Here is a 23,890-nt window from a genome sequence, read left to right on the forward strand (position 1 = left end):
GCTCAATGGAGTTCATGTCTGGTTTTGGAGACATGAAGTGATGCCCTCTCCTTGCCTTGTTGTCTAAGACGGTTTTTGTTGGGTGAGACGCGATTTAGAGTTATTTTTTTTCCAATTTGCTCATACCAGTTTCAGAAATAAAATTTGAATCCAGGGCAGTTTTGGCTTCAGCCTGTGTTTCAAACCTTAAGGACACAAACAAAAACAATACAGAAAATATGGTCTTAGAACTGCTTCTTTTAACCTGGGCGCAGAAGGTGGGGCACCTCATGTTTTAATGTTTTGCCGTAGGTAATAATGTCAGTACAGTCCTTTTGATAACTGAAAGGTAAAACTGCCATTAGACACTAAACTCTATTTTTAAATCATGTACGCCTGCAAAATGCCTCACAGGCAATTTTGAGAAATTTGGGGGCTGTTGTTACAGCAGTAGTTGGTTAATAGGCTATATAAGTCATGCTCTATAATGGGTGAGTGGTTTGGCACCACTTGCAGAACACTCAGCACAAACAAACAGCACTTCAGTTGCCAGTTTATTGGCAACCTTTGATCGAACAAAAAGAAATAAACAAAAAAAGAGGGGGTTTTTGTGAGGCTCAGCAAAAGGTACTCCGAATAATGAAAGGGCTGGCAGGCACAAAGTAAAACGCAAACGAAATGTTAAGGCATGGGTCCAAGACACGCTTCCAGTCCACAAAAGCACATGCAGAATCAAAGGTTTTGCTTGCCTGGGTGGGTTTCCTTTTTTAGGGTTTCTCAACCCACAGGTATGTATCCTTCACACCCCTCTGGCAGCTCTCTGAAGTAGAGAATAGGCAACCAGGAGCAATCCCGCCACACTCCCGAGACATTGTCTCTGTCTCCGAGGTCAAGGTTCTCCGGAGCGGCTGTTCCATAAGGGATTCTCAGTGTCAACAGGTCATCACATCTTTTCAAGAGGTCATAGTGTCAGCTCGTCTTAGGATAGAGATGCCAGCAGCTATATCACCCCGCAGCTCACAACCGGCAACCCACTGGAGCCCAGCAGGTGTGAGCCTGGCCAGTACCTGGAAAGGAGACCACCTGGGAAAGCTAATGTTGCTGCTGGAAGACATGTTAACTTCTTCCTACAAAAGAGCAGGATTACCCAAGCATCCGGGCCAAATTTCCCATTGGCCTTTACCAGTTTTGGCCTCCTAATAATCCCCATCTATGAATTGGCTTTATCGCTCTGTTCTCCTCCATACTGACAGCTGATGTGTGGTGAGCGTTCTGGCACACTATGGCTGCCGTCGCATCATCCAGGTGGGGGCTGCACATTGGTGGTGGTGGAGGGGAGTCCCCATTACCTGTAAAGTGCTTTGAGTGGAGTGTCCAGAAATGTGCACATTAAGTGTAAGGAGTTATTAATTTTGATAAATTTAGACAACTGTTCTCCTTACCATAGAGCTGTCTGGCATTTTCCGTTTAGGAATAAACAGTGAACACACAATTCAGGAGACACAGGTGGAAACTCCAGAGAAATGAATTTCCTGGGAATAGGAGTCATGTCCTTACACAGAAGGATTGTGGAAGACAAGGACAAATTGGCCACCCAGCTGAAAGCTGATACTGTATCTTATTCAAAATTCTAAAGGACTGCAGCCCTCTTACCTTTTCTTATAACAAACAAACACCCCAAAAGTTAAAAAAATGCATAAGAAGGCAATAAAAAGGAAAGTAAACCATACAGTACAGTATATTGCTTCTTTCAAATACCATTATTTGAAGTCTCTTGAGCAATCTTTTGGAGTCTTTTTCAGTTCCTAGTATAAAGTATTCTGTTTGCTCATTAACATTGAAGTTACAAGTTCTGTGTGCCATATTGTCGGCTTTGTTTTATTAAGACCAAAAAAAGCCAGGTTTTAATAGTTACATTCTGTCTATAAGATGCACTACTGAGACTGCAAAGAGACTGCAGAGTTCTCGCAGTTCACTGATCAATATTTTTCTTTACTTGTTTTCTGAGGTTATAATACATAAAAGACATCTGGAAGCTAGCCTGGGGTACCTCGTTTCCAATTCCAGGAAAAAATCTAAGTGCCTGATCTGATAAAAATCTTCTCCCAGGTTGAAGAATTTCTGTTTGTTGTTGTTTTTTTTCCCAAGCTATCGGGGAGGTTTGGAGCAGTCAGAGTTCTGCAATAACAGGATAACCGCTGGCTGAAAAATGGGAAAAATTTGTCACATTTTTTTAAGTCTGTCATTTTACTGCTCATTATTTGTAAATGGTTCATATGAGGTGATTGTTTGATAATTAGCGTTTGTAAAGATAAAACACTGTAAAGACTAATAGAAAAACAAAGGATTTGTTCAGCAAGCTACTTTGTTTCGTATTAGTATTTTGGATTAGTGGACACTCTAAGAGATTTTAAGTGGGCAATATGTTAAAAGGGGGTCATCAAACTAATTATGGGGGACAAAACAACTAAACTAACCAAAAAAAAATGAATGGTTGCAAACTAATAACAACAGTATGGAAATACATTGGTCATAAATCTTCATGAATCTCTTAAGGCCAGGCTTTCTGGACATGATGTTGAGACTTACCAAACCACATAAACTATTTTCTTCTTTATAACAAGCCTCCTATTAAATGTTCTAGTTATTATTTTTTTTCCATTAAAAAGGCCGTAAAAGCAAGCGTTATGTACCTCACGGAGAGTGAAAGGAAAGAAACCCTTTCTTTTCAGGACAAGTGTTTTTTCTGGCAGAACAATAAAAACATCTAACAAACCACAAGTGAATTGTTCAGAAAATTAAGTACACCTTCTATGTTCTTTATTGATATGACTTCTAGAAAACCTTGATTATTATAAGATAAGATCCCTTTGGCTACACAATTTGCCTTTTCGCATACCCCAGCTTGCTCTCCATGAGACACACAGACAGGGAGAGAGAAGCTTGGGATCAGAGCGCAGGGTCAGCCATTTATACAGCGCCCATGGAGCAGTTGGGGTTCAGGGCCTTGCTCAGGGGCTCAACACAGTAGGATTCCTCTGCCAGCAACGGGATACGAACCGGCAACCTTCCAGCCACAGGCGCAGATCCATAGCCACAGAGCCACACCATGCATCTTTATTTGTTAATAAAGTCTTTTATAATCTCTCACACTTGCCTCTTTGCAAGATATCAAGTCAAACTCACTTTAATTTTTTTCTAGAATCCCTTTAAATGGGAATTTGATTCATCAGCAGAGCTTGAATTATAATCATCATTGAATTTTTACCACTTTTATTTCACCAGTAAACACTTTTATCACTTTTATTGCACAAAGGAACTCAACAGCAACAAGAACAAATGTTAAAGACATCAGGTTTTCTGCACTGTACAGATGTGGAATGAAATTGCACTGGATTTACTTGGAAATGCATGAAAATGTGTAGATTTGGAAATGGAAAGAACGTGCAAACTTATTATTTTTCTAGTACATAATAATAAAAATAACTATTTTTATTGTTGTTGTTAACTTTAGTGTGATGGCCATAATTCCAGTTGAAGAGAAGTGTAAAAACTAATTTCATTATATTTCTGTTGTCCATCTACAGATAGCAGAAGGGGCTATTAAGAGTCAGTTATGCAACAGGAGTGTGTATCCTAAAATCTTACTCCTAACACAATATAGACACTTCCTTCTTTTCCCTTCCTACCCAGCTTCAGTCTTGATATGCTAAACAAGAACCAAGCATTTGGCACCAGAGAGTGAAGGCACAAGCATCCCAAGGCTTAACTCCAGTTTGCCACATTTGTCGCCGAAACTTTTAATATGGTAAATCTCCAGTTTTCGTTGGGATTTCCAAATGAAGGTCATGCTGCTAGCTCTGTAACTATGGATGCCATAATTCTTTCCTGCAAATCTTATCAAGTACTGCACAGCTCTGAGCGTGAGAACAGGGAAATCCAGTGATGAGACGAAACCTAGCATGCCAAAACCCAAAAGTGCAAAATATGAAAATGAAATGCTGTAGTGAAATTAGTTGTGGGCTGTGGACTGTTGTGTAATATTTAAACTCTGTGGTGTAAGGAACTGCTGACTCTTTCACTTGGAAAACAACTTGGTTGCTTTCAGCCTCCATCCTTGGCTTGGGGTGAAAGAACTGTTGTCAAATGCTGTACATGTCTACCACAGTTCAACAGCAAAATATTCGTATGGAGACCCAGCTCTTAGTCCTTTTCCTGCCTGACCTCCTGGATTTTTAAATGGTCAAATGGAGTGTAGTGTGTTGACTTCCAGTATTGAACCAGTATTCAACACTTCAGTCAATACTGGTTCAGTTGCAGCTTCACTGTGATCTTCAATGCAAACTCCAAACTAAACTGGATAGATAGGCCAAATGGCTTCTTCTTGTTTGTAATAATTGGCATACCGAGAGGTGGAGTATCGTCACACAGACATCTTTATAGGTGTGACACACATACAGAGCTGCAAGGTAAAACCAAAATGTGTCCTTTAAGTATACTGTGCTAAAAAAAAACTCCAGGCACAAACTCCTGCCAACCTCTAGCTAATCCCCTTCAATATCCTGTTTTGAGATTCTCTTGTAAAGCAAAAAAACTCTCTCAATCGACAACTCACACTTCAGAATCCTCCGGTTTGTCAGTCTTTCCTTCGATCCTTCTCAATCTGGTTCCAACATCCTGAGGATGATGAAGAAGAGTATCTGTGGGGAGTGCTGCTGTGAAATATATGTATATTGCGCTGTGTCCATGAAATTGCTTTTCTTTGGCTTGTGCTATATCTGTGCAGGCTTGGCTGTCGAGTAGCTGTACACTTCATGAAAATGAATTGATGGCTCGCTCTTTTATTTCTTCCGGTAGAATGGTTCCTACCCTGCGAGCCAACAATGTTCCGGAACGTTTGGAAAAGGTAAGACTATCCAAGAAGTCTATTTAGTAGCTTGAATATCAGCTTGTCAGACTTATTGCATTGTTGAAGACATTTAGGCCTTTTTATGTGTTTTACCCTGATATTCAAAACTGTTGAGCTCCAATCTACAGTGTTCGCTTCTTAAAAAGACGTTTAAATATTCTGCTCTAATACTCTACTCCCGTCATTTTTTAATTGATCTGTGAAGGATTTAGAAAAATGTCTCACAGCATACAATATATGAAAAGTGGTCACAGATACGCACATTGTGGCCATGCCAGATTTAGTGACCACATGCTACTTGCCACTTCACTTACGATTGCATTTGTGCAAAATAGAAATAAACAAAATGAATTTGACAGTGGACAAAACAACGACACCTCCTTCCCAAGTTTTCACTCTTGTTCTTTGGTTAACATTTCTGATAAATGCGTGCTTTTACGTCTGCCTCATTTTTTATTCATAGACATACGATTGCATCTGTAGTCCCACATCAGCTTGTAGCCACACTTGAGCTACTAACTTACACAAATAAACACAACACAACCACCCTTAAATAAAGCTCACCAGCCACGAGGACAGCTCTAAAATCCTGCAAAGCTTTATGACAAGCAATTGACTCACCACCTACACATACATGCTACAAATTCTTTAAGCCAAGTTGATGAGAAAAATTATTAAGACAAATACAAAGATGCCTTTCTATATGAAATATGAATTATGACTATTTAGCTTCACAGGGGAGATTTATGTGTTTAGATTTTAAACTCTATCTCTTCATGGGGATGATTATATTACAGGACAAATCTATCACTTTGTACCCGTTAGCCAAACTGTTTCCTGAGCACCTTGGGTGCAAATTTATTCAGGAACTTCTTTGTGAAGCTTGTGTTTTCATGCCCCTTAGCCATGACATCAAACCCTTTACTACGGGGATTCTCTAATCTGCAAAATGTAAAAAAAGGGGGTAGAAAAGGCATTGTGTTTATTGGCAGGACTTTTGTAACTCTCCAGTTACCCCACTTCCATAATTCCAAGAAGATTTGGTTACACTACCGGCAAGCCACTACGATTGAAACACCAGGGAATTATTATTTTTTTCCGTTCTCCCCGATTCAGTGACAAGAGGTGTCAGAAAAAGACTGGACTGACCTTGCATGTCCTCTGTCTGAGGTTCTTATTAACACTTCAGAGAGCTCGGTTAGCTCTCTCTCTCCTCCTTACTACTCTGAATTCCACTTCAGCAAAGACCCAGCCTTCCCAAGTCACCAAACCCAGGTCCTGGTTTTGTGCAAAAAATAAAAAATAAATAAATAATGACTGTCTGATTTAATGGAATTTACTTTTTTACTTAGATGCAAAAGTCAGGGAATACTTAGAAAAATGAATAATACCTCCAAAACATCATTTGGATAGCCAGAATGTAGCGGCAGGCAAATACAGCTCAAGTGTTTGTTATTATTTATGCTTAGCTTTTACACATTAAGGGGTAAGAACATTGTAAGTCACAGGAGTGCTACTCTGGAATTGCTGTAGATATCACAGAAAAACCTGTGTTTTCTTAGTGTGGAGCACCCAGTGTGGGGGAACAGTAAAATGAACAAGAAAGCAAGACGTGATATGTGCATTAAGTGAAAATGGGAGAGCAGCAGAGCAGAATGGTACATTAAATAAGATGTCAGACAGAGCAGTATGTACACGAATGAACGAAAGCAACTTAAGAGTGCCTGTATCTACATGTGTTCTGCATTTGCTTTACTTTATTAGCCCCCAGCACACCTACTGGCTTAGAATGATGACATAAAAACAGGCCCCATATAGGGAGAAAAGTAAGAGAGCCATTTATCCCATGTGGAAGTATCACATAAGTGCCTTACGGGTGCCAAATAGGTTTGAATTACAACCATCAGAGGCTGCTACTGAATAATACTTCATTGTTAACTCTTTATTTGAGGACCTGAGCTGTGCATACAATATTTTTTATCCACCTGATTTATGATGGACATTTTGGACACTGCTGACTTTTTAATGGGATCCCATGCTTTGATTCTCCTTGTGAATCAAGGCCTTTATGAGAACTTCAAGAGGAGATAAAAAGTGTTACCTTCAGTGAAACGCAGCTGGGTTCACCCAATGCATTGTTGAGCTCCTTTCAAAATCCTTAACATCAGAATGCTACTACAGTCTCTTGATCTGAAAGCCGAAACATAAGATTGGTCAGATTTAGATCAAAGAAACTAGAAGGTATAGTTACAGTGTCACCGGCCTGCAGGGAGTTCAGTAACTGTTCAGTAAACCCCTTCGTTCATGAAGCTTGTTTGCTATGAGTCTGATATGGAAAGGAACACAATGTTATATGTGTTTTTTTTTAAAAAGTAGGATTTGATTTTTTATCTGTGTAACCTCACATCATACCTCCCTGGCTGAGGTACTGTGATAAAATTATTGTACTGTTCTTGATTATTTCTTGGGTTTTGGTACTAAATTCAGTCAAGACTCACAAACAAAATGGTCCCTTTTCCTTCTATATTATGCACAGACTGTCAAACACCATTTTCCTTGAAACCCTATTCCTGGAAGTTTTACTGACATATTTGAATTGGTATATTATTAATAACTGGATGAAAGAGGTCATTTCTGAGCAATTATTTAATTCTTTAGAATGGGTCAACAATCTGTAAACTGTTAAATAAAACTGACTCCTGTCCATACTGAACGTGAGGTTGCTCTTAAAACCCTACAGGAGTTTAATAAGAAATCGAAATGCTCTCCTTCCCTCCATTTTCAAACTGCTTTATCCAGTTCAGAGTCACGAGCCAAAGCCTATCCCAGCAAGCAACAGATGCAAGCCAGGATACACCCTGGATGGGATGCCAGTCCATCACAGGGCTCAGACACGCACAGGCTCACACCAGGGCCAATTTTTCCAGAACCCAGTTAACTTACCAGAATGTTTCTGGACTGTGGGAGAAAACTGGTGCACCTGGAGGAAACCCACACGAGCACAGTGAGAACATTAAAACTCCACACTCTAAGGAAAGCACTCTTAGGCAAAGATTTCTCTTTATCTATAAATTTAGCAAACCAGTTAATCCACTTTGAACTTGCACATAGAAGGAAGACAATATCATACCGGCAGTCAAAGATAAAGATTGCTTTTAACTCTCTCTGTCACCGATGTACAAAGAATTGACCTTGTACCTATGTGTGTATGTTTTAGGAATGCCCTGTATTAGGATCCTTTTGAGTTTGATCTTACCAATGTGCTTTTGCATGCGGCTTGTGTACAGATTTTTTTAAATTGGGACAAATTATTACTCTTGTGTTCAACGCATTTTTTTGTTTTGTTCTGAAAGATTAACACACATCTATTACATGTGGAATAAAATACAATTATTAATAAAATAAAATGATTCCCTTTAGGAGTAATATCTTATGGTTCTGTTGACTGATAAATGAAACCAAATAACCAGCCAACCAAATGTGAAGTTCCTTTGGAAGAACAACATCTGCCTTTTTTCACTTCTTCCACTGGTTCTGGGGGGTCTTGAGTTTCCATACATTAGTTCCCTAAAATGTGGATGAACCTTTGGCTGGTAATTGAAATTAAACTGTTCATGCCCTACAAACATAAATGCTGTGAAGGGCAAAAGACATACTCAGTACTCAGTTCTCATTGTCCAGTGTTTACCATTTTCCAGTGACCATTAACATGCTTTTGAGAGTCTTTCCAGATTGGTGTTTTACATATACTGGAGGGCCACATGTTTCCTGTTCTTTTTACTTATTAGCTTGAAATACAGTGGGTTTCATTCTGTGCACATTCACGATAGAGTACACTACTGGAGATCAATTCTGAAATAAAACTTAAATCACTCAAATAGAAGAAACAAAGAAAATACATTGAATAAGCTAAGTTCAAAACTTAAGTCTTCTATGTTTTATCTACCTGAGAAAGCATTTTTGCTCTAAGCAGACAAGGTGGATTTTAGTTTTGCAAAGACTTGGCATTTCTACATCACCATCTTAGAAGAGTCATCCATAATGAAATACTAGGGGCAAATAGAGACAAAACATTCTATTATTCTGTTTGCTACTAAAATATAGCTGGCTGCTGAAAAAAGCTCCCAGTTTGACATACTGCAGACCTTGAGATGACTTCACTGTGGAGCTTGTCTCTGGTGGTCATCAAAGCCCGCGACTGAGTTCTTCTTTTGCAAAGAGAATGAAAGAGTGAGATGTTTTTAATGTACGTATTTAAATTTGATTAATAGGAATTATTTTTTTTTCCCCTCTGCAAAAAAAAAAAGAAAATTAATTATGCGCCCCCTTGGAGTGGGCCAGCAATTTTAAAAATGCATCCATTCAGACAGGAAGAAAAAATGCATGTGGGAAAAAAAACACATATGAAAGAAAACAGACTGTGACAGATATGGAAATATAGCAGATGCAGAGTATGTACGGTGGACCAAAAGACGGCATTGAAAGGTGACCAAAAGTGAGTTCGTGCTCGTGTCTGCTTATTTTTTTAAAAACATTTTTTAACATTTGTCATTTCTTTGAAAGTAAAGAGGAGCACTGTGATGTTTGTGATTTGCATATTTCAAGCTGGGGGGAAATGATTATTATATGAAATGTTCAATAATACAACTGTAAGAATGGCTAAGGTTGTGAGGAACAGTTGTGGTGGCTGTTTTAAAAGACTTTGTCGCGACTGGGAGCCCGCGGTTGTGGAGACCCACCTTATTATTTATGCGACACAAAAGAAACTAAAGGGGAAAAAAAGAATCTGCAGTAGCAACACTTGCAGTTCAGACACTGACGCTGGACAGCAGGAGTGAAACAGATTGAATCCCTCATCAATCTAGCTAATTTTAACTCCTGTTTGATTTAGAGCCCTAATTGTCAGGAACCTTGGAGTTTGCTAGCAGAGCTACATGTGAGTTATTTTCAGTCAAAGGACTGTATTGTCTTGATTGACTATGGGGACGCATGAGCTGTAACGTGAGACTAACTTTGCAAGGAAGGCTGTGAGTGCTGGTTAGGAGATCATTTGTGTCTGTAACACAGCTAGTAATGTGCTCTATGAGGTCATCAAAATATGTTCTAGTTTGTTACAGGTTTTTTTTACATATCCCCACTTACTTAAAGATAATGTGGCTCACCCATGAAATCTTTTAACCTGGGCTGGATAAACTTAGATGTAAGTCCCAACCCATTAAACATTTATTAACTCATATTTCCTAACTTTATTTTTTTACGATCAATATTAAACAAGGGTTAAAACAATTTCAAATTGACTTTTTAGTGATAACGCCATAGAAGGGCACAAAAGCTAGCTTTGCCTGCTCAGTTTATACCACATAAAAGTTTATAACATTTGATCTCATCCCCAGTCGATAGTGAAAACAAGAGCTTTTCAAAGGAAATGAGGAACCACAGCCTCCTTTTCTACCCCCCTTTCGGCTTGATGTCTACAATATTGTTCTCAATATCTTGGAAATGGCAGAATAGCATGACTCTTGTTCTATTGTAAAGGTTTTCACAGCAAATTAAAGAGCACTTCATGATTCAGGACTCACATTTTGCTCCACCAAATCACTCCAAGCTTCAGCCACATCTAAGCTCAGAATTATGACGCCATGCTTGTGCTTCATTCTATGGATGCGTTGAGCTCGACCCAATTTTAAACAAGCTTCAACCTTTTACCTCCAAGTTTAAAAAAACCTGTTGCACTTAAGTCTGAATGATTTTAAGGGGTGCTTACTATTTTCAGACATTTGTTTTCTTTTGCATTTCTATTTGTGGATTCTTCGAGCTGCAGCTCCAGAAACTCAATAGGGGTCTCCTTTGTGGTTCAGCAGTTTCAACATTCAACGGTCTAACAATGGTCTTGAGGTCTTTGAATGACTTCACGTTCACAAACTCCATTCAAACTGCTTTATCCAATACAGGGTCACAGCCAAATCCTGTCCTGGCCAGAATGGGCATGAGACAGGACACACCATAGATGGAAACCCAGTCCATCGCAGGGCAAACACAGACACAAACTGTCACGAACCGTATTTCCACGTGCACCTCTCGCCATCAACACCTGCGCACTAATTAATCTATTCTCACGCCTTTTCCAATTTATAACGTCTCACTCCTCTCAGTCCTTGCTCACTGTTGAGATTGACTTTCGGTTTTCTCTTGTGCGCGTACCTTTTTCGACCTGACTACTGGATACCCGACCCTGCTCTATCTCCGGCCTCGACTTCATCTCTGTCTAGCATTTTTTGGATTTGGATACTCTCGACCTGACTACTGGATACCCGACCCTGTTCTATCTCTGGCCTCGACTTTGTCTCTGTCTAGTGTTTTTGGATTTGGATACTCTCGACCTGACACTCCAGAAACCCGACCTAGCCTTCCAACCTCGATCAAGTCTTCTGCCTTTCGCTCTTGGGATTTGGATGCCTAACTCATTCAGCCTACAGTTTCAGTACCGCATAGGGTCTAACCAGGTATTCTCAAACGTCCCTAGTGACAACACTGACACAAACACACACACACACCCTCACACCAAGTCCGATTTTTCCAGGAGCGAATTAATCCAGTGCTATGTTTATGACCTGCAGGAGGAAATCGGAGCACACAGAGGAAACTCACATGAACTCTAGCACAACATACAAACTTCATGCAGACACCATACACAATTGTGCCACCATGCCACCCTGACAGATTTTCTCTAACCCCTTCCCCATGCAAAGCCAGAAGTGTAAGCCAATGAATGAATAATGACTATTATTAATCACATTAATATAGGAGGCTGGAATGATATATAGAAGAAATGGTAAAAATGCCTCAGTACTTTATTTAATGCATACTAAGGCATTAGCATACTTACTGTTTCAGGCTACACCTGGGATTCTTGTAGCAAAGTGATCCATTGTTTCATCTGTGCCTTAGAGTAATGTTAATCACTCACTAACACATTTTATCACTCTAAGAACAGTTATCACCAGCCTTTGTTTAATGTTTAATGTTTTTGCAAGCAGGGTGTCTTGAGTAGATGTACTGGGAGGGTCTCATACAGAGCCTACTGAAAGTCTAAACCCCCTTTAACTTTTTTCACTTTCAGTTGCATCAGTGCCTTTACATTTAAGTTCAGTGCACTTAAATTAGGATGGTTTCCTCTACAGGCAAAACTCCACACTTTTAAAGGAAAAATGCTTTTTTTAAAAAATAAAATACATATTAAAAATACAAAACTGAAATGTCATAAGTGGATGAGTCGGAGTTAATGCTATGGTGAAAAGACCATTGGCAGAAATTACAGCTGTTAGTCTGTTGGGTAGTGTCTCTGCTAGAGTTGCACTTCTGTATTTAACAATATTTGACCACTGTTCTTTACATAACTGTTCATGTTCCTTGGGGATCATTGATGGACAATGATCTTCAAGTCATGGAACAGATTTTTGGTTGATGCTCTGACTGAGCTACTCACGGACATTTGCCTTTCTGTTCTTTAGCCACTTCTGAGTAGCTCTGGCTGCGGGTCGTTGTCATGCTGAACGTTGAACTTCTGTCCCAGTTTCATCTTTCTTGTAGAGAGAAGCAGGTTTTCTTCAAGGACTTTTCCGGACTTTGCTCCGTTCATTTTCCCTTCTGTCCTGACAAGTGCCCCAGTCCCTGTCAGTGACAAACATCATCATAACATGATGCTGCCACCACTGTGCTTCACAGTAGGGATGGTGTTCTTTCGGTCATGTGCTATTTTGGGTTTCATCAAACCACAAAACGTTTTATGACATGGCTACAGGATCTCCTAAGTGGGTTTTGCATACTTTAAACAGGATTCAGTGTGGGCTCTCTTGAGTAATGGCTTCTTTCTTGCCACCCTGCCACAAGGGCCAGATTTTTGGAGTGCTTGGGACATCATTGTAAGAGGCACACTTTGACTATTCTTGGCCAGAAAAAGCTAGTATCTCTTTCAAAGTTGTCCTTGTCTTTTTCTGATCATCCATCCAGTTTGGAGGGGTGATCTGATCTAGGTAGGGATGGTACGTAGGTAGGGATGGTCTGATCTAGGAAGGGTCGTGATGGGACTATACACCTTTCCCTTCTTAATAATCATCTTGACTGTGCACCAAGGGATATTCAAGGCCTTCAAATGTTTTTATACCCATCCCCTGATCTGTGCCTTTCCATACCTTTGTCCCAGAGTCTTTCTGAAAGCTCCTCAGTGCTCATGGCTGAGTCTTTGTTTGAAAATGCACTACCCAGAACTACTAAATTTAGCCTGAAACCATGTGAAACACTGCTGTTTAAGTCAGGTGTAATCCCATTAAATTTGATGTGTGGTTGTGTTTACACCTGAACTAATTTAGGATTGCTATTACAAGGAGGAGTAGACACTTTTCAGTTGTTATTGTTAATGCTCGAAAACTGTCTGGAATATTGTGTGGTAGGATGTGTACATAAATGAAAAAAAAAAAAGCATTTTAATTCCAAATACAAAGCAACAAAAGGTGCTGTAGATTATCTATGGGCAATGTACATAAAGCAGCAGTATGACCTCTAGCCTCATCTCGTCGGACCTGGTCAGTGCTGGGATGGGAGACCTCTGAGGACAAACTAAGTTGCTGTAAGCTGTGTTAAACCACTTGGTGACACAATTCCATCTGGACAAGATTCTCAAAAGCCGTGCCTAGCTGTAGTGACCAAGGATACTGTTCCACAGAAGCTGTGTTTCTCACTCTTCCGTTTTTGAGAACAAGAAATTAAACCAAAGTCTCAATACTTGATTATTAAAGATCCCTTCCCAATGTCCATATGAGTTGGGGGCCTAGTTTAAGCAATTTCACACTTCCCTACACTTTTTGCTGCGTGGTGGTATGAAACGGTTGCTGTGCATCGCACTAGATGAAAGGGACCCCCTCAGGCACTTAATAATGCTTTACTATGATACTCTGATATGAAAATGTGAGGAATTGTGTTTGTCACAGCTGCGTTATCTCAGCGTCAGGGGTGCTCTTTACCAGTGTAGTAAAGCTCCGTGTGCTGTGCTTTGTGACCACGGATTGACCAGTCCATTTCCCTTCTCACACGTAGACTGGGACAGCTGCCCTACAAGGCGGAGGACCTGGCCCAGAAGCTGCTGCATAGTGTCCCCCAGGACCGGCTGCCTGCCCAAGAAGCCCTCCAGCACGAGTACTTCGGCAGCCTTTCCCCGGCTCTGCTGCAGCTGCCTGACAGTACGTACTCCCCACCTGTTGAGGCCCTCCCCACCTCCCTCCCCGCCTGCTTGTCAACTCTCCCTCATTCTCCAATCCACCTACCTTCCGCCCAATTAAATCACATTTGTCAAAGCAGCAGGGGCCTCCTCCACTGCCTGGGATAATGACAAGCAGGCGCTGTAGTTAGTTCGCGCTTCTCCAGGGAGATGATGAAAGCTACAGCAACACACGCTAAAAAAAAAAAAAAAGGCACGGGAGGCTTATAAATGTATTTATTTTACTTTCCATATGCGGGTTGGTATTGTGGTTATGCGCTCATTAAAAAAAGAAAGACTGGTCAAAGATGACACACTCTCTGCTACTGCAGCTGCTACCCTGCTAGACAACTGTGTTTGTATATTGATTTTCAATTGACACTACACTTTGGAAGTACTTACGAGTGCGTGTCTGCACAGATGCATGTTGATTTTGTTCTTGTTTATATAGGTATGTTTCTCGTTTTCCCTGGACGCAACGACCTAAAACTAAACATCTCTGTGTTTACTAACCTCTCGAAACCAAGCTCACTTTCTCTGGTGTAAAAATGAATCTTGCATTTCATTAGGGTGGGCCACTGTTTGTCGTTTTTGCATAAATCAGGTTAATTGGCTTAAAATGAAATATTGCTGGTTACCATTTTGTTATTTTTTTTTATGACAATGACCATTTGCCTTCCAGATATGTGTGAATGTTCCCTGCTTCTAGTCCCCAAGAAAATCAGTCACTGCATTCTTAAAAATGAAAAAGCACAATGAAAGCAAAAAAATATAGAGATTTTCTGTATTATAAGTACTGGTGGTGCAAACATTCTTGCAAACAAAGACACTACAGATTCACCTGAGATAACATTACCACTGAGGGGACGAGATATTTTTCCAGTATATCAAGCTGGTGTTGTTAGTGTCCCCAGTGCGAGCACCAAGAATATTAAAACAAATATTCTTTAGGTAAGATTCAAAGAGTCAACTAAGCTCCCTCAGGATGCAGGTCAGACGTTGACACGTTTAGTACTCCTCTCGCTGTCGTGATGAACCTTCTTTAGGTGCGTTGAGTGGTGTGTGATGCAGGTTCTTATTGTTACTACGGAAGAAAAATGAGCTGTTAAAGTAGTACAGGGGTAAGGGGGGGGTTGATGTCTGCCCAAATTGAGGTCTATCATCAAGTGTGCTGTTTGTAGTTTAGAATTGGCAGGTGTGTTTTATTGTGACTTAACCCAGGGTAACCCAGAGGGTGTATGTAAAAAGACCTCACAATCACATCAGCCGTAGGGATAAGTTATTGTTTCATTTTCTCATCCTTCACATTAGCTTTGCGACGTCTTTACCATAAGTGCCTCACGCTTAAATTCCGAGATTGGTTTGCAGACGAGAGCAAAGCAGGTGCTGTCATCAACAACTACATTCTGAGCTTCATAACAAAATACAGCCATGTTGCACTGAATGTTAATTGTAGCATTGGAAATGGAATGACTAGAGTTAATGTACTGAAGGGCAGTACAATTAGTATTAATGAAATTCCAATAATTTGGTTGTTCTATTGAAGTGTGATAAAAAGGCTCTGCCCTGCACTGTATATTCAAGAGGACTGATTAGAGTGCAGTCTCACCAAGGAATGCTTAAATCATACTATTTTCATTTATTTTTTGTTACTTTTTATACTACCCAATGATGTTCTCCTTATATATCTATATATAACTTTTGGTAGTTTTTCTTCTTCAGGGAAATTGTTAAAGCACAGGTTTCAAGGAACAGATTTGACATTGAGTACCATTTCCCACTTTAACACACCAAACGATTCATTCTCCACTTCTTGGATCATGTTTAAAATCTTTTTAAATTATGTCAACCCTTTTGCGAACATCTCGTCAAAGGGAGGGTTCCCATTTTCAGCTTCAAGGAAATAAGATTTACGGCAAGTCATGTTTTCCAACATTTCAGCTCAAGCTGATAACAGCTGTGAAACATTTGATGGAAGACAAGAATTCCTCCATCAGTTTGTTGTTCTAATTCAAATCAACTCACTTATCCATCCCTAAAGGACTCACACGTTAATCAAAAATCAAAGTGCACATTCTACCCAAGGATATGTGAATATTTATTATTGTGAACGTAATGTCATTTGGCTAAAGTGGGCTGAATTTTCCCTCCTGAAAAGTTTGAAATAGATCACTACTATGCATAGTACTTAAATACCTATCCCAACACTCAAATTCACCCATCCATTTTTTGACGGCTTCATTCAATTAAGGATCACAGGGAGCCAGGGTCTGTCTTAGCAAGCAACGGGCACAAGGCAGAATACATCCCAGACAGGATGCCAGTCCATTGCAGGGCACACACAGACACAGACTTGCACACACTCACACCAGGACCAAGTTTCCCGGAAGCTAATTAACCTACATGTACTGTATGTCTTTGGACTGAGGGAGGAAACCACAGCACCTGGCAAAAGCCCACACAAACATGAGGAAAACATACAATCTCCATTCAGATAGAACTTCAGATGTGAAATCGAACCCAGGGTCCCAGTATTGCAAGGCATCCGTACTAACAATTGTGTCACTCTGCTGCCCACACTCTGTTTCCATAAGAACAGAATAGTAGAATACCAGGTGTGGCTTAGTTGTACTTATGCAGCACACACTTGAGAAAATGCATCCTTTTCCCAGGCAGAAGTAATTTCTGTCCAGCTGAATTACCTTGCTTACTGTAGTTTCCTTGTTGTATCCTGCTAGTACTACCCAAGATTAATAATTAACCATAAATAGCTTCTAAAGAGGTTACTTCATGAAGCAAAAGTGGGAAACTACATATATTAAATACAAAATTAAATACTTAAATTAAAATAACTAAATACAGAACAACACCTGTACTGAACCTCCATATATTGAAGTGGCAGGTTCGTCCATTCTCTTACGGACTTCTGGCTTTTTAAGCTGTGTAAGCTGGGTGGAGCTGGTTGCGCAGAGGTCAGCAGGGAAATAGCCAGGTAAAAATAGCATGACAGAGGCCTGACGCCATTGTTCATACTCTAACGAGCTGCCAGTACTGTCAGTGAGAGCTGGGTCCCATCCTCCATCTGACACAACTGCAGGCTGTAATGATGGTTTAGCCTCAATTCAAGCCCTGAACCAGGCCTCTACTGTCCATACTTACCAAGTTATTACAAAATGTTTAAAGAGACATCATTCCAGGTGGAAGTTGCTTCTGGAGGTCTATGACACAAAGGAGAACTAAAAGGTTATCTCTCCTAGGTAATGTGTTCATTGTATTAGGTTTAGTAGCAAAGGTATTGATACAGTGTGACCAAAAATGGAAGTGAAAGAGACAAATTCATTTGTAAATTCTGAATCAATTTCTAAAGTAATGAAATAGAACAATGGGAAAAAAGTCAACAGTATCAACAACGTCTAAGTAGTATGATGACAAGCATGTGACATTTTCATAACGGGTCCAACGAAGATGTGAAATGTCTACACCGTAACCTTATCATGACTCCACTTTTTCTTGTCTTTTACTGAATGTCTGAGGCCCCAGGCCTGACTCGTTCTTAGACTGCAAAGTTAATTCTGGCGACTAAATCACACGAAAGCACTGTGCTACTTTTAAAATTGTATTTATACTTGGGTACATAATTGCATAATTGTTTTTTATGACTGTTGTGGCTATATTGATGATAGTAGAGGATCAATAAAATCCAACAATTATAGAACATATTTAGACAGGCTTGATGGCTTTAGATATTTTAAGAAATAATTCTAAAAAGGTTAACTCTGTGACTTAAATTCATTTGGAAATGCACTTGTCCTGTTCGGTAATCTTCAACAAGCAATTGATAGACTGTGACGTGCCCAGGATTGTGAAGGTGCACATTATTCATGCAAGCAGGGCTTTCAGAAAGTATAAAATAAATTCAATGCAAGTGAAAGAGAAGCTCTTTTTTTTAAACAAGAGATATTTTCTATTAATCTGCCATCCGAGATTCAAAGGAAATGTCTTTCACTGCCCGCCACTTGGATTTATGATTTGAAATGGTAATTTTCCACCATATTAAAAAAAGCTGTACGTTCCAGCAAGGAGACTGCTCATGTCTAGAGTGGTAGTGAACTCAGACTGATGAGTTTCACTTTCCAGTAACATTTGTTTCCCATTTCCCCTGTCACACTCTTGTTCAGAGACCTGAGGGGCTATTTAACAATGGTTATGCTTCCGCATGTAGATGAGGCTACTCTCCAGCTTCTCTCTTGATTAAAGACAACAGGCTATCCCTACTGACCGTCCTTCAACATTCCTTTGAACAAGCAGACTCTCATTGCCTTGTATTACTGTGCCTAATATAACAGCCAAATCTTAAAAGGAGAAGTCTTTGAATTGTGGCACTTTGGCGTTGATGGACTACAGTGTTATAGTTTGAGAATTTAATTACTGTGCTGTCTTACTCTTTTCTGCATGTATCCTGTGTTTATAAAGCAGAATACTGATCACTAATGTCCTTATTGAACTGTTGTATCAGTTTACCCAGTGAAATATTGGTAAACTGCCAGTTAGTTTTTTGTTGGAGCCCTATCCCAGTGCAGAATAGCTAGTTTTTCTCTCGTGTGTCTGGGCTCACAGCAATGACCCCTTGCACTCATACTGGTCGGATGAAATAGTGCAGACAAGCACAATGTGCCCACTTATGACATCCACTTATCATCCTTTGACACATGTCCTTTAGTTATGCACAGGAGGGTCAGCTCTGATTGACGGAGGAGCATGTCTCTCACTGATATTTCTGTATGTCCGCAGGTATCTGAGGAATTGCAGGGGTCTTGTTTTGGTCATAGCTGAGAGAGCTCTAGTCGACTCTTTCCCTTTGCCCCTAAGTCGCTGAGCCTATTGGGCCCTGCTGCCTAGGGAATCCCTCTGACAGTAGACTAGTGACATAACTGAAACTTGAAATAGCCATGTCTGGATCATGTGGAACAGGTCACGGTTTAGCAGCCAGCAGCTACTGTACAGTACATCACCCTACTCCCCACAATGCAGTGGCAATCTGCTGAAGCTCAGCAGGTGTGAGCCTGCTTTGTACCTGGATGGGAGAACCCCTGGGAAAAACTAAGGTTGCTGCTGGAAGAGGTGTTAGTGGGGCCAATAGGGGTACTCACCATGCTGTCTGTGTGAGTCCTAATGTCCCAGTATAGTGACAGGGAAACTATACTGTAAAAAGGCGTCTTACTCCGGATGAGACGTAAACCAAAGTCTTAACTCTCCGTGGTCATGAAAATCCCAGAAAGAAAAGAGTAGAGGTGTAACCCCTAGACATCAAAGTCTGTCCAAGTCCGACCCTGGCCAAGTCTTCCCCTGGCCTTTACCAGTCATGGCCTCCTAATTATCCCCATCTATGAACTGGCTTCATCACTCTGTTCTCCTTTCAACTGATAGCTGGTGTGTGGTGAGTGTACTGACGCACTATGGCTGCTGTCGCATCATCCACGTGGGGGATACACACTGGTGGTGGTGGAGGGGAGTCCCTATTACATGTAAAGTGCTTTGAGTGCAGTGTCCAGAAAAGCACTATAGAAGTGTAAGGAATTATTATTATTATTATTATTATTATTATTATTATTATTATTATTATTAATAACCAGTTCAGGTCATGCACTTTGACCAGATGAGCTACTCTATAGCACATTGTGAACTTTTTCTATTTACATGTATGTTAACAAAACCCTGCCAAATCTTCCAGAATGTTGGAACCAATTTGCACATTTTAAAAGATTCAGCAGTATCAATGTGATTCCGAAGCTTGTAAACATGTTCTATGGGAGTCTGGGAAGGACAAGAGACAACAGGAATCCAATGACTCTGTAACTCCAGAAACACTTAACATATGCTATCTTTATTAAACATCATTAATCCACCCTCAACAGCTAGCTCTGCTTTTCCCAATATTGTCTTTTTCTGGGCTTGCTGTCACAGATATGTAGGTCATCCTTTGATGTTGATTCAGGGTCTTAGCAAACAAGATACATAAAACATAATTCATCATTCTTGGAAGAAAGATAGAAATCTAAGCAAAGTTCTTGTAATATGGGCATAAGTAAAAGCCATCCCATGGAGACAATATTAAGGTGAATCGGGAGTCGGCTGAAAAACGTGTCTGTTTAAAAAAACAAGAAACACAATTGTTTGGTAGTCTTCTGGTTTCACTAACAGTCCTTTTAATTTATCGTGTAAGTCTTTTGTGAATTATTTTTCACAAAAAACAATGAGTATAATTTGAGAAAAATACGTTTTTTTGTTTCTACATCCCATGTGCTGATTGCACTCACTGCTTGTGGGTGCAAAGGGATAACAGATGATACCTTTTTCATGCTTTATTCTTTATTTGGAACTAGGGTCTGTGCCTCTAAATAGGGCTTACCTGTATGCTATAGATGAGGTTAGAGGGCCAAAACTACAACAAGTCTCTGCTATCTGTTCAAAACTACTGATCTCTCCACTGATTAATTAAATGAATTAAATCTTTCCATACTTAAAAGAAGTTTTAGAATCAAATTATACAACCATTAAGGATACCGTAGCAAATTAACAAAGAATTGATATTACATTATAGAAGCTTTCTATTATTTCTTGCCTGTCTGAATTTTGCTGTTATATTTGGATTCACATTATAACAAAGTCCAATTTTATCCGTTAGTGTGCTCACTGTGATGTTCTAGTGTTTTTGTTGGTGTGTTCTGTAGCATAGAATCAACATTTTAAATCCAGGGCTGAATAGCATACATGTTTTTACAAGCCAAGGGGAAAAACTGTTCTACCGTGGTATTTTATGCATAGTTTTTTTGTGATTTTCCAGGACCCTTAAAAACAAATTAAAAAGACAGTGTACTCGAGACAGATCTAAAGCAGAAACATGTTTTCTTTTGTTCTTTACCTCCTCATTAAAGGGGTTAGACAAGAGACAAAATGCATCTTGTGCATGGGCTATTGCTCACTCCAGCTGGTATCAAACGATAGAATAAGGTGGTGAAAACCTATGCTTTGATTTATTTAGTATGAATCACCTTTTGTCACTGTTTTACAGCTGTAATTCGTTTGCGAAACATCATGTTCAAGTCTGTCAGCCTGAATTCTCCGGTTAAAAATAAATCCTAAAAGATAAACAATAATGTGGATAGTGTCAGGTCCAGGTGAGGTAAATCAAGTCAGGCAAATCCACGAGTGTCTGTTTTTCCCCAGTAGCACATAGCACCATGGCATCTACAATCAACACAACGCAAATTTTATTCAATGCATTTTAAGTATAAACTAGCGCTAAAAAGACTTTGTGAACGCTGAGAGCAAGCAGCTCGTACACCCAATTCCAGGGTACTGATTCACTCTATAATTGCTCAAGCCCAACAACTGACTGAAAACGCAACAGAATTACAAGAGTAAAAGCAATGGGTCACAGGCATCTGTATTTCAACGCAAGCAGACGTCTGTGAGCCTGTCAGCAAGGCACTGCGCTAAACCTGTCTCTTCCTTTCTGTGAGGCTTATCATATTTTGTCAAAATGTCAAAACATTTCATTCATTGATTTGGCAGACAGATATTCTATGTTCAGCATCAAGCACACCGTTACAAAGACCGCATCATAAGTACAAAACATAGTGTCATGTCTGTGCTGGTTTCCAGCCTTCAAAACATTAATGCCTGTTGACGCACAGCGAGAGCAAATGATTCTGCGTGCAGCTTGTATACCGCTAATTAGCAGCAAAATAAGATATGCTGCTTTATTTAAACAAAGTATAGCAATATGAAAATCGGAGAAAGCAGAGAGAATTGGTCACTACTGTTACAGTGCAATAGCTCATGCTTGTGTGCACAGTTCCCGGGCTCTTGCATTAAAAGCTGAATCAATCAAGGTTTTGTTTTTGTAGGAAGAGCAGGAAAAAGTGCAATCTATTCTTAAAGCTAGTTGATTCAATCTATAAGATTATAACGGACCAAAATCCAAACCCAAGAAAATCCTAACCAGAGTGGGCAGTATCTACACCCAGTATAGGCTTTGTAGACTGAATATTCAGTTGTCAAAATAATTTGGCTTGTTCAATCAGCGACAATTATCAGACATTGTAAGATCAGATATGGCAACACAAGGCTCACCAATCCACTTTGGGAGAACTAGCTGATGTAATTGACCATGACAATACGTAGGTACTTGCGTTTACTGTGTACAGCAGTGAGAATCCAACAGTGATGAAAAATCAAGTAATGAATCTACTGTTTTAATCTACTATAAGAGCAGTTTTGTGCTGAGGAAGTATGCTGTTAAAAATTCAGTAAACGCTGTTAGGAAATTCCTATTATTACAGACCAGATGGTCTGTAAGTAGCTCCAAGTTTCGGTCCTTGAATCGATAAGGAGGGTGAGAAGGAAATGTTAGAATTAAGCAAACCCCCATTGCTTTGTTTAACTTCAGGTCAAGAGGCACAAGAAAAATCCTCTTTTCCCTCACTAGTTACATAGTTTTACTGTGGAATTTATAGCCTTCAGAAGTTGTTTAAAATACAGCTGTTAACATTTTTCCTCACCCATGTTTTAATCCAGCCAAGTAATTCAATATGAAAGTCATTGATATTCTCAGGTATTAACTTGGAAGGTAAAGAAAATGTATCAAACATGACACAGTTTCTGAAATTGTTCAGTTTTTTCTGGGGGAGGGGTGAGATGCACTAAATTTGGTTTTAAAATATTTCCAAAGCTGATAAAGAATATAACAGATACCCGTAACCCAGTTCATTTCAGAGATGATCATACAGTAGTATGGAAGAGGAGGTTGGGACCCTACTATGATAAACCATTGTAGTTGGTGCTAGGGATGATGAATGGGCACTGGCATTAGAAGTGATGATCTAGGGACCTGATCAGCACCCAGCTTTTTCACCCAGCTATTCCACGACATCAAGAATAAGATCTAAAATGAAACTAATGAAGCAAAAATTTATCTGTTAATTGCAGGAAAAGCCATTATTGAAAAGGGGAGGGCAATGGCTGCCTTGGATAATGGATAACTAGGGAAGCAGGAGTAGATCACAGCTGTGGGCAGCTTCAGGTGGAGAACCAGGCAGATAGAGAGCTACCTCAGCCAGTGCTGGTGCCAGGCAAGGAGATCTAGACAGGTGAGAGCAGATCCAACAAATGCCAGGTGGGGGATAATCAGGTCAGCAGGAAGGAAAACACTATTGACTGTAACCTGGGTTACAGCGGAGTTTTTTAGACAGATGAGACGAAGGTAAGCGTTTATCAAAGTGATGGAAAGGCAAGAGCGTGGGGACAGAGAGGAACTGCAAAGATCCAAAGTCCAACATCTCATTTGTGAAGCATGGCTTGGACCATCATGTCTCCCTCTGGAACTGGCTCCCTGGTCTTTATTGAAGATCTGACTGATAATGCAGCAGCAGAATGAATTCTGAAGTGTACAGGAACTATGCTAATGTCCAATCAAATGTCAATAGGTGGCAATGTATCCCAGAATGCAGGGACACATTCTGGACCAGACACCAGTCCAACGCAGGGCACACCAATCTACCAGTTTGTCCTTGGACTGTGGGAGGAGACCGGAGTACTCTCACTTTTTTCTAAGCTTTAGAGTCAGGCAGCGAAATTGCCCTGTTCTTGAAAACATTCCGTCTTGCATCTGTCCGAGGCAACAGGCTGAGAATTTGCCACCCCACCCAATGTTCAATACATTGGTTCAAATAGGTTTTGCTCCTTTA

At 40.1% G+C, this 23,890-nt stretch overlaps 1 protein-coding gene and 2 long non-coding RNA genes across 5 annotated transcripts in view; 1 reads left to right on the forward strand and 2 right to left on the reverse strand.

The window, feature by feature from the left end:
• Window positions 1-23,890, forward strand: part of cdk15 (cyclin-dependent kinase 15) — a 311,761-nt gene that overhangs the window by 276,191 nt on the left and 11,680 nt on the right. For both annotated transcript variants that reach the window (XM_088606689.1, XM_088606688.1), the window contains 2 exons: window positions 4,837-4,885; window positions 13,982-14,124. In XM_088606689.1, coding sequence (XP_088462815.1) covers window positions 4,837-4,885; window positions 13,982-14,124 — 192 coding nt within the window. The remainder of the gene's footprint in view (window positions 1-4,836; window positions 4,886-13,981; window positions 14,125-23,890) is intronic.
• Window positions 1,301-10,694, reverse strand: LOC148648772 (uncharacterized). Its single transcript, XR_015926458.1, has 4 exons — window positions 6,990-10,694; window positions 6,038-6,166; window positions 4,595-4,656; window positions 1,301-2,181 (listed from the first exon to the last, which is right to left on the reverse strand). It is a non-coding gene; the product is annotated as an uncharacterized LOC148648772 (long non-coding RNA).
• Window positions 10,705-23,890, reverse strand: part of LOC148648773 (uncharacterized) — a 117,363-nt gene continuing 104,177 nt past the window's right edge. For both annotated transcript variants that reach the window (XR_015926457.1, XR_015926456.1), the window contains 2 exons: window positions 14,209-14,337; window positions 10,705-12,559 (listed from right to left, as the gene is read on the reverse strand). This is a non-coding gene — a long non-coding RNA (uncharacterized LOC148648773). The remainder of the gene's footprint in view (window positions 12,560-14,208; window positions 14,338-23,890) is intronic.

This window comes from Lepisosteus platostomus, chromosome 14 (assembly GCF_059453375.1).
Source record: "Lepisosteus platostomus isolate fLepPlt1 chromosome 14, fLepPlt1.hap1, whole genome shotgun sequence".
NCBI lineage: Eukaryota > Metazoa > Chordata > Actinopteri > Semionotiformes > Lepisosteidae > Lepisosteus > Lepisosteus platostomus.